The sequence below is a fragment of the Planococcus citri genome, chromosome 1, assembly GCF_950023065.1.
Source record: "Planococcus citri chromosome 1, ihPlaCitr1.1, whole genome shotgun sequence".
NCBI lineage: Eukaryota > Metazoa > Arthropoda > Insecta > Hemiptera > Pseudococcidae > Planococcus > Planococcus citri.
The window spans coordinates 35,292,950-35,307,089 of NC_088677.1; the positions used below are offsets into that span (position 1 = coordinate 35,292,950).

General features: G+C 37.2%; 2 protein-coding genes across 5 annotated transcripts; one reads left to right on the forward strand and one right to left on the reverse strand.

The window, feature by feature from the left end:
* Window positions 1-594: 594 nt before the first annotated feature.
* LOC135831644 (uncharacterized) lies at window positions 595-2,511 on the forward strand. Its single transcript, XM_065344287.1, has 3 exons — window positions 595-1,008; window positions 1,091-1,554; window positions 1,650-2,511. The coding sequence occupies exons 2-3, from the start codon at window positions 1,099-1,101 to the stop codon at window positions 2,319-2,321; spliced, it is 1,128 nt and encodes a 375-aa protein (XP_065200359.1). The 5' UTR covers window positions 595-1,008; window positions 1,091-1,098; the 3' UTR covers window positions 2,322-2,511.
* Window positions 2,512-3,591: 1,080 nt separating this feature from the next.
* Elys (AT hook containing transcription factor 1 homolog) lies at window positions 3,592-14,047 on the reverse strand. 4 transcript variants are annotated; one of them, XM_065344289.1, is made up of 27 exons: window positions 13,899-14,047; window positions 13,560-13,726; window positions 13,370-13,485; window positions 13,113-13,292; window positions 12,894-13,041; window positions 12,641-12,802; window positions 12,432-12,567; window positions 12,163-12,364; window positions 11,963-12,092; window positions 11,584-11,883; window positions 11,311-11,504; window positions 11,060-11,240; window positions 10,842-10,982; window positions 10,603-10,768; window positions 10,141-10,525; window positions 9,888-10,051; window positions 9,707-9,813; window positions 9,485-9,629; window positions 9,198-9,412; window positions 8,885-9,125; window positions 8,570-8,804; window positions 8,354-8,490; window positions 8,184-8,270; window positions 5,040-8,097; window positions 4,837-4,949; window positions 3,997-4,687; window positions 3,592-3,912 (listed from the first exon to the last, which is right to left on the reverse strand). In XM_065344289.1, the coding sequence occupies exons 2-27, from the start codon at window positions 13,681-13,683 to the stop codon at window positions 3,814-3,816; spliced, it is 7,857 nt and encodes a 2,618-aa protein (XP_065200361.1). In that variant the 5' UTR covers window positions 13,684-13,726; window positions 13,899-14,047; the 3' UTR covers window positions 3,592-3,813. The 4 variants fall into 4 exon arrangements, with proteins under 4 accessions (XP_065200361.1, XP_065200362.1, XP_065200360.1 ...); XM_065344290.1 differs by having other exon boundaries at window positions 11,584-11,880; window positions 13,817-14,047; XM_065344288.1 differs by having other exon boundaries at window positions 13,817-14,047.
* Window positions 14,048-14,140: the final 93 nt, after the last annotated feature.

Sequence of the window (14,140 nt, forward strand, 5' to 3'; positions counted from 1 at the left end):
TCGGAAACTAAGATAGATTTTCTGTGTTTTGCTTATGCATCAAAATTTTTTCTATGGGATCCTTTTGACACTTGAAAAGATATTGTCATTGCAAATTGTGTTTCGACATTTCGTACAATAATTGTGACTATAACTGTGTGTAATCTTCTTGGGCTTACAAGTTTTGTATTTTTGTCAAACATACAAAAAACAATAATGAGGAAAGTGAATTCGTCGTATTTACTAGGGAACCTCATGAATTGTCCCCAGGGGATTTGTATAAAAAGTGGCCTTTTAGTGGTACCTAGATCTTGGCCCAAGTAGGTACCACTAAAATTTTAGCTGCTAGTTTCGAGTTTTGCTCCCACAGTATAATTTTGAAATTGAATTTTAAAATCTACCCCGACGCTCAGGTTTTTCCCACGGTGGGCACGGTGTCATGATAAGTATGACAACGTCGTGGGAAAAACCTGTGCGTCGAGGTAGCGATTTTCGAAAATTTGAAAAATTTAAATTTTACTGTGGGAGCTGAACTAAAACTGGCAGCTCCAGCTAAAATTTTAATGGTGTGGTACTTGGACCAATATGCCACCAAGACCACTTTCCATCCAAATCCCGAGGGACACTTCGCATGAGGTTCCCTATCCCTTTTAAGAAGGTGCATTCCCGGTCAAAAACTAAAGATGGAGTAGGTATTGACAACATTTTTTTTTTGTCGTTTTCTACGCCTTCCCTTTTCGACATAGGCAACTCAACCATCGTATCAATGAGATGAGATCCTTTGTTCTCTGGGCGCGTTTAGTTCAGTTTTTTCACGTTTCCCGGGTTCCCAAGTTTCCCAATTTCAACCCCTTGATAACCGCATGGCGCATTTTCACTGGTTGTGGCAGTTGGCAGTCATTTTAGGGAAATAAAACAAAATTAGTCCACTCTTGTTTTGTTGACCTGTGTTTTTTCGTCGCGTTATAAATAAGTGCTTATTTGTCTTCGTCAAGTTGCTTCGCGAAGTAATTCAACTTTTGAGAAAAGGTATGTACTTATATATGCAATGCTTCTGTGTACTATTAACTAGCGTATGATTCTATCGTATTCGTATCCCTGATTATTTCAGATTTTGCGATGTCGCTGGAAGCTGCTGATGATTCAGAATACGAAATGCCACCAGTCGTTCGTGCAGCGATTGATGTGAAAATCGGAAATATCAACGTTACAGCAATATTGGACGATACTTGTGTAATCAACGCTATACACAAGAAGGTATTCAAACGAATTTGTTCACTCATAGACGAGGCTGTCGAAACGTATGACAAAGTTGAAAATATTGAATTGGATTTCACTATCGATGGACGCTCCGTCACAGCTGTGTTTCGTATTTTGGAAAATCTTTACTGCGATATGACTTTGGGAGACGAATTTTTCCAGACGGTAAAAGCTCATATCAACAGGAAACTTAGATTATTGAATTGGTCCTATCAGGATGAATTGGTGATAACCAACATGGTCGAAAACGAAGCCAATTTCAGAGCTTTATCGGGCGGTAGCGATGCTTTCAATGAAGTCCAGTTGTTAGAAATGGTACGATAGGTATAAATTTCATTTAATTAATTCCCGTTGTTCGTTTCTTAGCAGCATTGTAATCGGGTTTTGTGTTTCATTCATCATCTGAACAGGAAGTAGAAACTGGAGAACCATCAGTCGAAAGCGATGACAAGAAAAAGAGGAAAAGGAAGGATAGTGACAGCGAAAGCGATGCTTATAATGACGGTTCATCGACTTCCTCAGATTCAGATGCAACTTCCGTCAGTGGCGATTTAGATCTGCCAACATTGAGTAGCGGTATCGGTAAAGCAATGACGAAAGATGTCAAGAACGATGAATTTGCTCAAATATTCATCGCTGATAATACTTCGAGTGGAAAATGCTCTGCGTTCTACGTGATTTATTTTTTTGAGAAAAAAATCGTATACTTTGCCAATGAAGTATTAGAGCCTGAGAAAAAAACCCCATTGGGATATTACATGGAAGCATTTCGTAATGCTTTTTGCGGAGCAGAAAAGCACGGAATTAAACATTTACACTTGATTTCAGAAAACAAGGAAGCGGTCGAATTGATGACAGCGCAACTAGAAAACTTCAAGAAATACGGTCAAGTGCAACCTGATCAGTTTCCTGACGACGTTAATCTGTACCGACTAAAAGATTTTGCCAATTATTTCAACGCCTGTTGCGGTATCACCAGATTCGAATCGTTGAAATTTGAATTCGTTCCTTCTGACGATGAAAGGTATGAGGGTATGGTTCACGCTCGACAATTCGTCGAATGTTTCAGTTTTTTATATTAATTCTGCGTTTTTTTGTGGGTGTACTTGGGTACTTATTTTAGTTGTAATTGTAGTGTTTTAGATACCTATTAATTATTAATTTTCTATTTTTCCTACCCTCTTTTTTGTTTTACAGTTGACAATACGTAAACCTATATTCTCTTTCATATAGATTTTTTGTTACTTGCATTCGTTTTTCAATAAATTTCAATTTATTTTATTGACAATTTTCTTCTGTAGAGAAAATTTCAAACTGCGACTTGCGAAGTCATCAACATTTTAAATTTAGATTTCAATCAGTTTTTTTTTTGTTATTCAATGTACAGAAAGCTTTTGATAGGTTGGTAAAGATTTGTAGGTATCAATTTTTTGCGGCTGACACTATTCTTCCGTGAACATTAATTTTCCAAGATAAACTGTGCTTGTGATTTTATAGATTGCTACAACTAAAGAAGTGAAGTAGTTGGTAGGGGGAGAACAAAACTCAAAATCTTGAATTTCAATTTTAACGCGTTGGGTTTCATTCAAAGTAGGTGTGATTTATTTCGAGAAGCCTGGATTTATCATTGAAATCAAAAACATATATGCCTCGTGTAATTTGACACACGAGGTCCAATCGATGCGGGGATACACAACAAACCCTCTAGATAGTGTCCTGACCTATCTACTTGAAGTGGTTCCTGATCCTGAGATATAAGTAATTTAATTAAAATATTGCGGTATAGTACCCTAATTTAATGAGAGTTACTCAGGATAGCCTCGTGATTAATTCCATGAGTCAAGTTTTTTCGGAGCATCCCTCTGTACTACTTCCGAATCGCCAAAAGTTTTCCTTTGAAATGAGTGTATTTTCATCTAAGAAGACAAAAAAAGCTACCTACTTAAACGAACTGTTACAGCTCTCCCAATCAACTTTCGCAGAGACTATGGAACAGCAAAGGACCACCGGCACCTATCTCATTTATTAGGCTCAAGAGGCTTACGTATTGTTGAGGGGGTTTTTCGATTGTTTTAAATAATTGTAAAACATGACCAGTTTCCATAATTTAATTTGGATTCACATTAGAGAAATTTAGGTATAACGTATAATCGAAGACATATTTTTTGGAAACATTCGAAGGAGTTGGACTTTGATGCAATTCAATAATTTTTTTCACCATCGCTCTTAAAACTCTGTACTTCTTGTGATGTTTCATTTTATCGTTGTATAGTACAAAGAAAAAAAAACACTCAGGAAAAGAAAACGAAGTCATTGCAAACTAAAATTATAATAAATCAGAAACAATATTAGTCCAAAAAAAAAATTTCACTTTATTTGTACAACAAAACCTATAAATAACGATGTAAACGCATCTTAACAAAATATACACGATTAAATTTTCAATTTTTAAATATTTTTACAAGAACACAATAATTTTATAATGAAAAAACTCTTCGTATCAAAATGATTCATCTTTAAAATAAGAAATACAAAAAAAAAACAAAACGCGAATTCGAAAAATAAATCAAAAAATTATTTTTTCTTCTTAGAAGTTGTCTGGCTTGGCTCCGCTTTGGACATCTGATTCCTAGTTAATCGTCCACGTTTCGTTGGCGCAGAAATTGTACTGCTCTGTTACAGAGAGAAAAAAAGATCGAATTAAATTAATATTTCTCCAATTCACAAGGTAAACAGCACGTAGAAAAACATACATACCTCGGAACCACTTCTCTTATCATCGCTTCGAGTAGCCATTCTTTTTCTGCTGCTGACCGAACTGCCTGTCATTGTGCTTACATCCGAAACAGACGATTCTTTATCGGAAACATCTTCGCTACATTCCGATTGTGTCTTTCTTCTCGTTCTACTTCGATTCGAAGCTTTCGACAACGTGCTTTCGGCGGAAGAGTGAAACGAATCTTCGGCTACGTTTTTCGTCGGAGTAGGTAATTGAAACGAAAGCTGGCTTTCATCATCTGATGGTATGACTGCCAAAGGTTTGAAGTTCGGTCTCACCGAAGACCTACGTAATTCCATACTAGTATAGGTTCGTCTATTGCGTAGAGACCGTCTGGATGCGCTAGATGCTCTACTGCTGTTCGATTCTGCTACGCTGCTGATAGATTTAGCCGGCGAAGGTGGTTCTTCGGAGCTGATACTGTCTTCATTTGGTAGAGGTGAAAATCGACCGCTTAAACGTTTAGAAAATCTGATCGGTTGTACGTTTGGTTTATCTTTTTTCGGCGTTGTTTTTCGACTGACTAAGATCGGTTTTATCGGGGCTTTCGATGTAGTTGGCTCGTCGGCTGCTTTCTCATCTTCTTCTACGCATAAACTGTATTCGGAATCGATTTCTTCGATTTCTTCCAGCTTTTCGACACCTTTGCTGGGTAAAACTGAAGATTTACTGTGAACAGAAATATCGACAGATTAAATTTTAGTGAAACTGAACAAAACTTGGTTAAAATATCTTTGATATAACTTGTTAATTTCTATAAGCCTGCTGTACCTACATTTTATAAAATATTGACCGACCAATAAAAAAATATAACTTACGGTTGAGCAGCGAATCCATATTCCAAATACAATTTCTGCGATCTTGTCAATCGTCTGCTGCTCGCATATTTTTCAATTTCAGCTGAAGTTTCTCCGGGAGGCTTATTTTTAGCCTGAGAAAAAAAATTAGATGATTAACATATTTTTTTTTCAAACGAAGCAAAAAATCAAAAATTATACGCTTAAGATTTTTATTTACGTACTTTATTCAACACTAGTGGTGTACTGCTGACAAATCGACCCAGACGTTTACTCTCCGATGGAGTAGGTGTTGATTGTAATACAGCTTCGTTCAAATCCGATTTACGTCTAACGTTTCGCTTATGTACTTCTTTTCTGGCACCGGATTCGGAGACCGAACTCAACTTATCATCTTCGTCGAAGTCGACCTCACTTCTAGCCGATCTTTTGCGTTTAACCGCCGTACCACGTTCTTTACCAGGTTCCGAAGCCGAATACCTCGGTTTAAAAGTTTTACTAACGGTTTCAGCGACGATTGGTTTTTGAGGCGAGATCAATTCTTCATCTGATACGATAACTTCGAGCATTGGCGGTGCTACAGATTTTCTACGCCTAGATCTATTCGAATTAACCGATGATCCGCTGGCAACGGTCACGTTACTGATGACAGATTCGGCCACACTGCTACCGGATTTCACAGACATGGCATCGTCGAAATCGGGATTCTCTTCAAGAGCTTCCGGTATACAATCGATACTCCTGCGTTTCGCTATTCTTACCGACCTGCGACGTGTGGACGACGACTCTTCGGGAGTATTTTCTTGAGGAGCTGGTGTTACACTGCTAGACGCAGAACCGATTTCTAATTGAACATCTTCATGTTCGGGAGGAGATGGGGTTACCTGTTGACCAGTGGTATTGGGCGTCTGCTCTGGATTAGCGCAACTCTCTAGCAGACCCGACGATTCGGATACTTTAATGCTCACAACCGGACTAGGAAGGTTCACTTTACTAGGCGAAAATACTTGAACGTCTTTTTTGTCTTCTACAACTTCGGATTGCGAATTTTTCTCGTCTCGTGGTTCGATAATCACGCTCGTTTGATTCGCGGTCGGCGTAACGGTGTTATTTTGCTCATTACCGGTCTGAGAAGTTTGAGAGACTTCTTGAGACATTTGCACGATACTCACATCGACGCTGATATCTTTCTCAGACATGAGTTCTGAAACGCGAGTCGATTTTTCGCCCGTTTCCATCGTACTGGTTTGCGATTCGTCGGCGAAGACCGATTTTTGAAAATGAGTCGTATTTATCACTACCGGCGATTCTTCCGTGTACGATACAGTTTGGGGAACTTCATCGGAGGTTGCATCGACTTGAACGTCTGAATCGTCGTATCCGTCGTCCGACGAATACATCTCGTTTCGTACCTTTTCAATGATGTGGACGTTGCATTCGGGTAAACTAGTACGTAAGAAATTATGTTCTTTGACCGAAGTACACTTCACGTTAACTGGGCTTCCTTCGGTGGTGCTGAATTTCGTGACGTTTTGCACACTGTGATCTTCGTTATTGTCGGTTTTCGTATCAGGAAGTTGTTCGCCAGAAGACTCTGATGTTTCGTTGCTGCCTTGAGGTTCCTGCTGGTCTTCAATCTCGCATTTATTTTCACTTTTGTCGCCGGTACTGGAATCGTCCACAACTACTTCATTTCCGATCGATGTAACCGAATTTTCTCCAAAATAAAAGACCAACGAAGATGCATCTTCGGGATCGTCTGATTTGGTGCCCGTAACATTGGGAGTATTAACGGCGGAACAATTCGAATCGATGGTTTGACTAATGATTTCTATCGATCGATTTTCATCTTCGTTACCCGACTTAATATCTGACAGGTTGACTGTTTCTTCGAGGATTGACTGAGTTGCATCGTACACTTCACATATGGAAACCGAAGCATCTACTATTTGAGAATCATTCGCAACGAGCACACTATTCGATTCCGATACGTTTATAGTAGATTCGTTCACCGAATACATCTCTTTAGCGTAAGTTTCATTTACAACGGGTATATTTTCGATATCAGCATCAGCTCGCGCATTGCTTTCGGAAGCTTTACTTTCTTCGGCGGCTGCAATGGTGGAAACGATGTTTTTCAATTCTTCGTAATTGATTTGCGACGACGGTTCGGTTAAGCAATCGAACTGTTCGTAGTCGACGATGATGTTTTTATGCTCGGCGGTATTTTCTTGAACTTCCTCTTCCTCTTCTACCATTTCTTCATTGTCATTTTCGTATTCTTCTTCCTCTGCTTCCTCGCTACTATCGTCAACGTAAATGTTTTCTTCTTCTTCGGCGATTGATTGCTCTTCGACTTCTGACTCTTCTTCATTGACGATACTTTCGTTTTCATCCGAGTACGAGCATTCGCTTTCGTACGTGCTTTCGGATAATTGCTCTTCATCAACGACTTCTTCTCTATCTGAAGAAGGCTGTTCTCTTAAAGACATAGAAGACTGAATCACCGGCACCGTGTTATCGTCGATAATTTCGATATCGCTGTCTTCAGCCGACGATTCAACAACTTGCGTAATATTTCTGTCGTCAGTAACAGCTTCTTCTTCATTTTGCGATTTCGCGTCATCGTCCTCGTTCGAATACTCTGATTCTTCGTCACTAACTATTTTATCGCTTTCCGTATCGTACTCTTGTTCGTAATCGAGCGTTTGCGCATCATCTACATTCTGGTTTTGATCTTCGATGAAATTTTCCGCAGATTTGCTTTCTTCCGAGACATTTATGTCGTAATTTTCCGAGCATATACTGGCGTACGCTTTCTGATAGAAATCTTCGTCAAAATGAGAACCTCTTGTCGTCGTAATTACGCCCAATGGTACGCTCATTTCGGTTTCCACTGGCAAGCTTTCCGCATCAGTGTTCAATTCGACAGGGTTTTGCGTATCGTAACTAACACGATCGACTTCCATATTTTCTGGTTGAATTGGTTGTGATATGGCACTTTCATTGGAGTAAACGTCGATGGACTGAGTAAGGTTTATCGTTATTGAAGTATTTTGTGGTTCGACTAGCGACATATTTGGTGTTTCTTCGTCGCTCATACATTCCATAAAAAGTCTTTTCGATTTGGTAGCCGGGTCTTCTTCGACTTTAGACTCATCGAGCATAAAACTAATCACGTTTTCGTTCTCGTGCTCGCTCTCCAGACTATAATACGACTCATCTTTTTCAGTAGCTTCATGCGATGTGGTACTTTCATTTGTTTGAACGCTCGTATCAATTCTGAAAAAATTTAACGATTGTGTTAGCACATTTTTCGAACATCAACCCAGTCAGTTTCATTGTGATTGATTATATTACGAACTTACCTATTTTCAATTTGAACCTCGACCAGAATTTCATTTGATTTGTCGAAATCTTTGGCCAATGATTTTTTCGCACGAGGCTCCTCCGAACTAAACAACAAATATTCACATTACTTCATACAATAAAGAAACAATAAGCCCATAAAAAACGTTTGTTTCAGTTCTAAGCTTACTTGACGCGTTCTTCAGGCACAGGAGTGGTAGCATTTTCGCCAACGTTGACTATTCTTTGATTCGGAGTGTTTCTTTGCCTCTCTGGAACGCTGAATCCTACTTTTTGAGGCTGTTTGAAACGACTCATTTCCGAGCTCTGAAATCCAAAAAAAAAATCTACGTAGAATACCTAGGAATATACACATTATTGCAAAATGACATATTTCAAAAATGACCTTTAAAATTGACGTAAGCGGAGAGGATTCCGGGGTGTTTTGTAACAATTTGTTCAAACGTTTTTGAACATGAGGTGTTCTGAGAATTCTTGTTACTTCTAGTGGAGCCGATTCCAAAGTATCATCTGCTTCTTTCGTAACATTATTCAATGATATATCCAAGTTTCGTTTGACTCTTTTGGACGGGGGCTCATCGGGATCTTTTTTCTCTTCCGGAGCTTTATCTTTTGATGCACTGCAAAGCGTACAAGATTAATACATCACTTTAAGAAAGAAGGAGAGGATTAAATTGTTAAATTTCAAACACAAACGTACCTTCTGAACGAAATATTACAGCGTTTCTGTTTCGGTGTCATCAAGTCAGATCTCAAGAAAGGTGTATTTTGAGTAAACGAAACATTCTTATTGCGTTTATCGATTCGAGGAAAATTACTCCACGTTTCCGCAGTCTTGCAAATAGCTGCTTGCATCACAGATTCGAACGACGATTTGTAAACGGGTATACTTTTTTCTGTATCAGTGTGTACAACGACGGATAATGGGGTTGGTTTTGCGACTAAAATCAAACGCAATGCTCGTTAAATTTCAACATATAAAAATACGTTAATTTTACATAATTCGTACTTACTATGTTTATGTCTATAAATCTTATCTCGTTCTTTTCGACAAAAATTAATCAAATCGTTGGTAACATTCGGTAAAGTTTTACTGAAAGCGTTCACTAATAAATCTCGAGTAGTAGTCCTTCCGCCACTGTCTTGTTTCTGGGTGTCCTTTCCAACAATTGCAAATTTCGGAACTTTGGTACCCATGTTATGGTTAATATCTACTGCTTCTACGTATCTATTCAGAAACGACGTGAACTTGAATAACACGCTCAAAATTACATAATACCGCGGTACTTGATCTACTCACCTTCCTCTCGAGAGTAAATACATCACTTTTAAATCTCCAGCATCTTTATTGATACAGTTATCTAAATATGATAGAAATTCGGTTTCTTCTTCCGGTAACAACGGTAGTCTGAATACTTCTTTGAGGAATCCAAGTTCGTCGCACACTGTAAATGGTGGATTTTTCAAAATTACAATTCAACGTTGAATGATTAAATAAATCAACAGAAAGAAAATACGATACCTTTGAAGAAATTTTGCAACATCTTGCTATCTTCGAAGCTGATTTTCCGTAACGTCGAATAAGCCTCCATAATTAATTCGTTCAACAACAGCAAAGTAATATGAAAACTGGAAATAATAATATTCATTGAATTCGAAGCTACGAATAATCTCAATATTTTAAATTTTCTCGATGAAATTACCTTTCATTTTTGAACGAAGCTGACAACTTGATAATTCGTTCACATTTTAATGCTAAAGCGTATTGTTTTTGACAAACACACGATTTAAGAATAGTTTCGTATAAATTCTTGTTTTTCCTCAATAAACTCATCACAGAATCGGTCAATATAATATCAGCTGCTTCCTATAAATAAAATGTTGACAAAATTTCAAATTAGACTCGAAGATCCGTATCTGATTTGAGTTACATATTTAAAAACACCCGAAGCTTACTTCAAATTTCTCATGATCGATCAACCAACAAGCCTCCACCAAAGATAGAAATTTCGAATCGGGAAAGAATATTATGGAAAACGATAACAATTGTTCTTTCATTTCTTCGTCTCGATGATAATCGCATACGTCCAATAAAAAGTACATCATTATGAAATGCTTCGCCTCAGTAGATACATTTGACATCAAAAACATTCGTAAAAGGGACTGCAGGGTGACAGGTGGATAAAATCCATTCGTCATTCCGTAACTTTCTCTTTCCCACTGCAGACGTAATGATCTACCACCAAGTTCGTTATCTAAAATTGAATCTATAATGTATAAAGTACTCTCGTCCGTCAAGAAGTATTTATCTTTCATTGCTACAGCTTTCAGTTCTTCTCGTCTGTAAAATATTTAGAATACATCACGTAAGTCACGTTTTTTTGAGAATTTTTCTCAAACAGATTGAAGTTTTCTTACCTTTGCTCAGCAAATTGCATCAAGTTGAGCATATACGTTGGAATACATCTGTCAGAAGTACTGGTCACTTTTTCAGGCAGCAAACCGACGTCCAAACACCAAATAATCACGTCGAAATATTTCGTCACCAAATGCAACGTTTCTACTTGATGATTCAGTCTTTTAACTAAAAACAACATAATGAAGGTGTTATAACAGTTCGAAATTTTAATCCCAAAAAAAAAAGATGAAAAACTCACAATCCAACAAAAAATGTTTGAAATGTTTCCACGTATACGACAGAAGATCACGAATTAATTGTAGTAATTGACAGCAATGTTTCAATTTTTGATAATTTTCTCGATCTAGATCATCACCCGAATAGTCAAATAAAGGTATACCTAGAAAAAAAGTAAGGCACATAGTTAGGAATACGTAGTAATTGAAACATTCTAAAATTTTCGCGGGGCCAACTTACAAATAGTGTCAGTTAGTTGTTTAATTCTCGTCACACAGTCCCAAGCCCACTGTATCAAATTCGGTAACGTACAACCGCTCACAGCTCGACTACCATCGGCCCATTCGTTCACGCAACGGACCAAAAAATTGGACATTTTGTGTTCCAGTAATATGGTCAGAATGTAATTCCGTTGTTGAATCTGAAAAGTTTCTTGTATTAGTAATATTCATTAAGTTTTCTAATGAAAAATGCATCAATAGCATACATACTTGAGATGGAACAATGACTTGTCCGTAATTATCGGAGAAACAAGGCCTTAAACCGACTTCTTTACAGTCGGTAAAATATTTACTAGGTTTTATCAAACCACTAGGTCCTTCGGCGACGATTTGCTCGATTATACAGCGTTGAATTCCAGGTACACGTAAATGAATTAGTTTAGTATTTGTTAAAAATACAGTATCTGTAAAATTTAACCATACAATAATCAACACCAGCGAAAAATTATCATGTTTAAAAAAAATATATGTATATAATTATACCGAAAGATAACGATGATGGATAAGAGTACTCTTCCGAAAGATTGAAAGTTAGGAATTGCTGAATGCTGTCTTTTTTTATACGCATATCTAATATGGTTGATTTACGTTCAGAAACGCGATCCAATAAGACGAAGTTTATAAAAGGCACAGCATAACCATTGTAACATTGATGGGGCATTTGTGCTTTATACCATTGATTCATATCAAACACAACCAAAGTAATATGGCTGCTAACGTCGGATACGTTCTCCCAGGTTTCAAATACCATCACGAATAAGTTGATTTTCGATGGGTCTTCTTCTGGAATACAATCGATGTATGAAATATCGGAATATCACAACATGATAACTTACGATGAAATGAAACGAGAAAAAATTACCATTAGTGTTGATATGTCTGAGCATGTTGCTGGGCGTGTTGGATACGACACTACATGTGATACAACGACCATTCGATGAGCGCTCCATGTCAACGTCCATATCAAATCTTTTCTTGCAATGCATAAAGGTCTAAAAACGCAAATGTCAAAAAATTATACCATTAGATAAACACATCTGCGTGGAGTTCAATAATACATACTTTATAACATCGTCCATAATCTTGCGTAGTGATGACTTTCTTGTATAAAATTCCGTACATAACAGCAAATGGCAAGCATGCGTCACTACCTCTAGATTCATGCAGAACCCACAAATAACAGAAACTTTGCGGATCGTTGCAAGGTTCTTGAAAACCGAATTTGACTACCGGAGTAGGATGAGACAGCGACGATGACCTATATCTATTGGAACAAACGTAATTTAATTGAAGATGTCGTCAAAATATATTTTCATAATATTTGCACATACAATCTTTTTAAAGTTGAAACATCCCAAAGTTGAAATACACCGCTACGGAATCCGACAGCTAACGTGAGACCTTGCGGTATATACATCAGACAACTTATTTCTAAATCGTAACTGTTGCAGTCTTTTCTTTCAGTGACTAGAAAATGAATCAAATCTCAATATCAATATCAATATATTAATTGATTCTATTTACTCGTAAAAAATGTTACCTGGTATTGAGATAGCTACGTGGTAGTTATCATCGTCAACCTTGCATATTTTATCTTTGATATCGTTTTCATTGTACTGCTTCAAATCCAATATCAACATACAACTGACTCGATTTTGAAGGAGATCACAAACGCCAGGTTTTCTTGAGCAGTTGAAAATTTCTGCGGAACGATCAATTAAATCAGTCAAGTCTATCGAAGTTTTAAAAGGACGGTAATAAGAAGAAACAATAAGTGATAGGTAGGTGCCTACCATTTATTAAATCATAACCTTTAATATCCATGATGAGTAAATTTCCACTTTTCGTTCCAATAGCCAATGCTCCAGACATCATTTTGACGATACCGGTTAATGGACTCGAGTGATTTTTCTTCGTTGTTATTAAACTCAAACATGTTATCTGCGACAAAAAATAATCTCGTCAAGTAACGCATACCTAAAAACGGTTACGAAATGAAAAACTCAACTCACTTTTTCCTTCGATGTAATCGTATGAAGTATTTTAGATGTTCGAGGATGACAAAACGATATAAAACTAGCTTTGTTCGAATCGCGAGTCGATGTGTAACTCACAATTAGACATTGTTGAGCTTCTTTCGAATGTGCTCTGTTGCCTTGTTCGTTTATTTCATATTCGATAACACTTGTGATCTAATGAACCGGACAAACATTTATTGAAATATGATCGATATAATTACGCCGTATAATCACTCGAGAAAGCTATTTACCTCCGCTTTATTGTCACGAATAATCGCAGAAAAGTCCCAAGCAGATTGTACCGTACCATCAGATATGTTGATGACTTTCAGGTAGGCTCCGTGGTGCAACCAGGCTAGTTCGAAATCTGTAAAGTTATATGGTGAGATAACTACGCATAATACAAGAAATTTAATCAATTTAATTGCTTAAACATCATACCTGAAAGGATACCACCAACGGTAAAAGTTGGATCTTCATTCCGTTTCAAAGCATTGATAGTTTGACCACCGTTTTTAATATCAACAACTTCTACTACGGTTCCTCTGGTTTCGCTGTGGTTCATGATTGAGTTATCAGATCACTTTAACTGTATATTGTGACATGTCCTGTACAAAACACAGATTCGTTGAGTTTAAAAATACAATCATATTCGTTTTACATCAATTATTTCAAACTTGGCAGAATATCCAACGTACATGCCGACCATGTGAAAAAAAGGAAAATCACACGTTATTTCAGCACACGAATCAACGTTATTTTTTCACTGATGATACTTACAACATAAACTAACACTTTTCACTTTAATTTAACAAAAATTTAACTTCATTTTTATTAACTTAAAAGAAAACCTATTTGAATAAAATAAATTATAACGAAAAAGATAAACCGATAAACATCAAACATGAAGTTCGTAAAAAACACGGAGATAGGAGAGCGCGACTGTTATGAGGATACCAAACTAAAGTTGTCGGATGCCCGGTATTGTTCAGTACTTCAGTTCACATCAATAAAATAGTACT

Bases quoted from the DNA above. Each gene is read 5' to 3' on its own strand.
- LOC135831644 (XM_065344287.1), top strand. From the start codon at position 1,099: ATGTCGCTGGAAGCTGCTGATGATTCAGAATACGAAATGCCACCAGTC. The intron at 1,555-1,649 runs GTACGATAGGTA...TCATCTGAACAG, and splicing joins AAGTCCAGTTGTTAGAAATG to GAAGTAGAAACTGGAGAACC.
- Elys (XM_065344289.1), bottom strand. From the start codon at position 13,683: ATGAACCACAGCGAAACCAGAGGAACCGTAGTAGAAGTTGTTGATATT. The intron at 13,042-13,112 runs GTGAGTTGAGTT...TTTTTGTCGCAG, and splicing joins CGATTACATCGAAGGAAAAA to ATAACATGTTTGAGTTTAAT. The intron at 11,505-11,583 runs GTATAATTATAT...TAAATTTTACAG, and splicing joins TCCATCATCGTTATCTTTCG to ATACTGTATTTTTAACAAAT.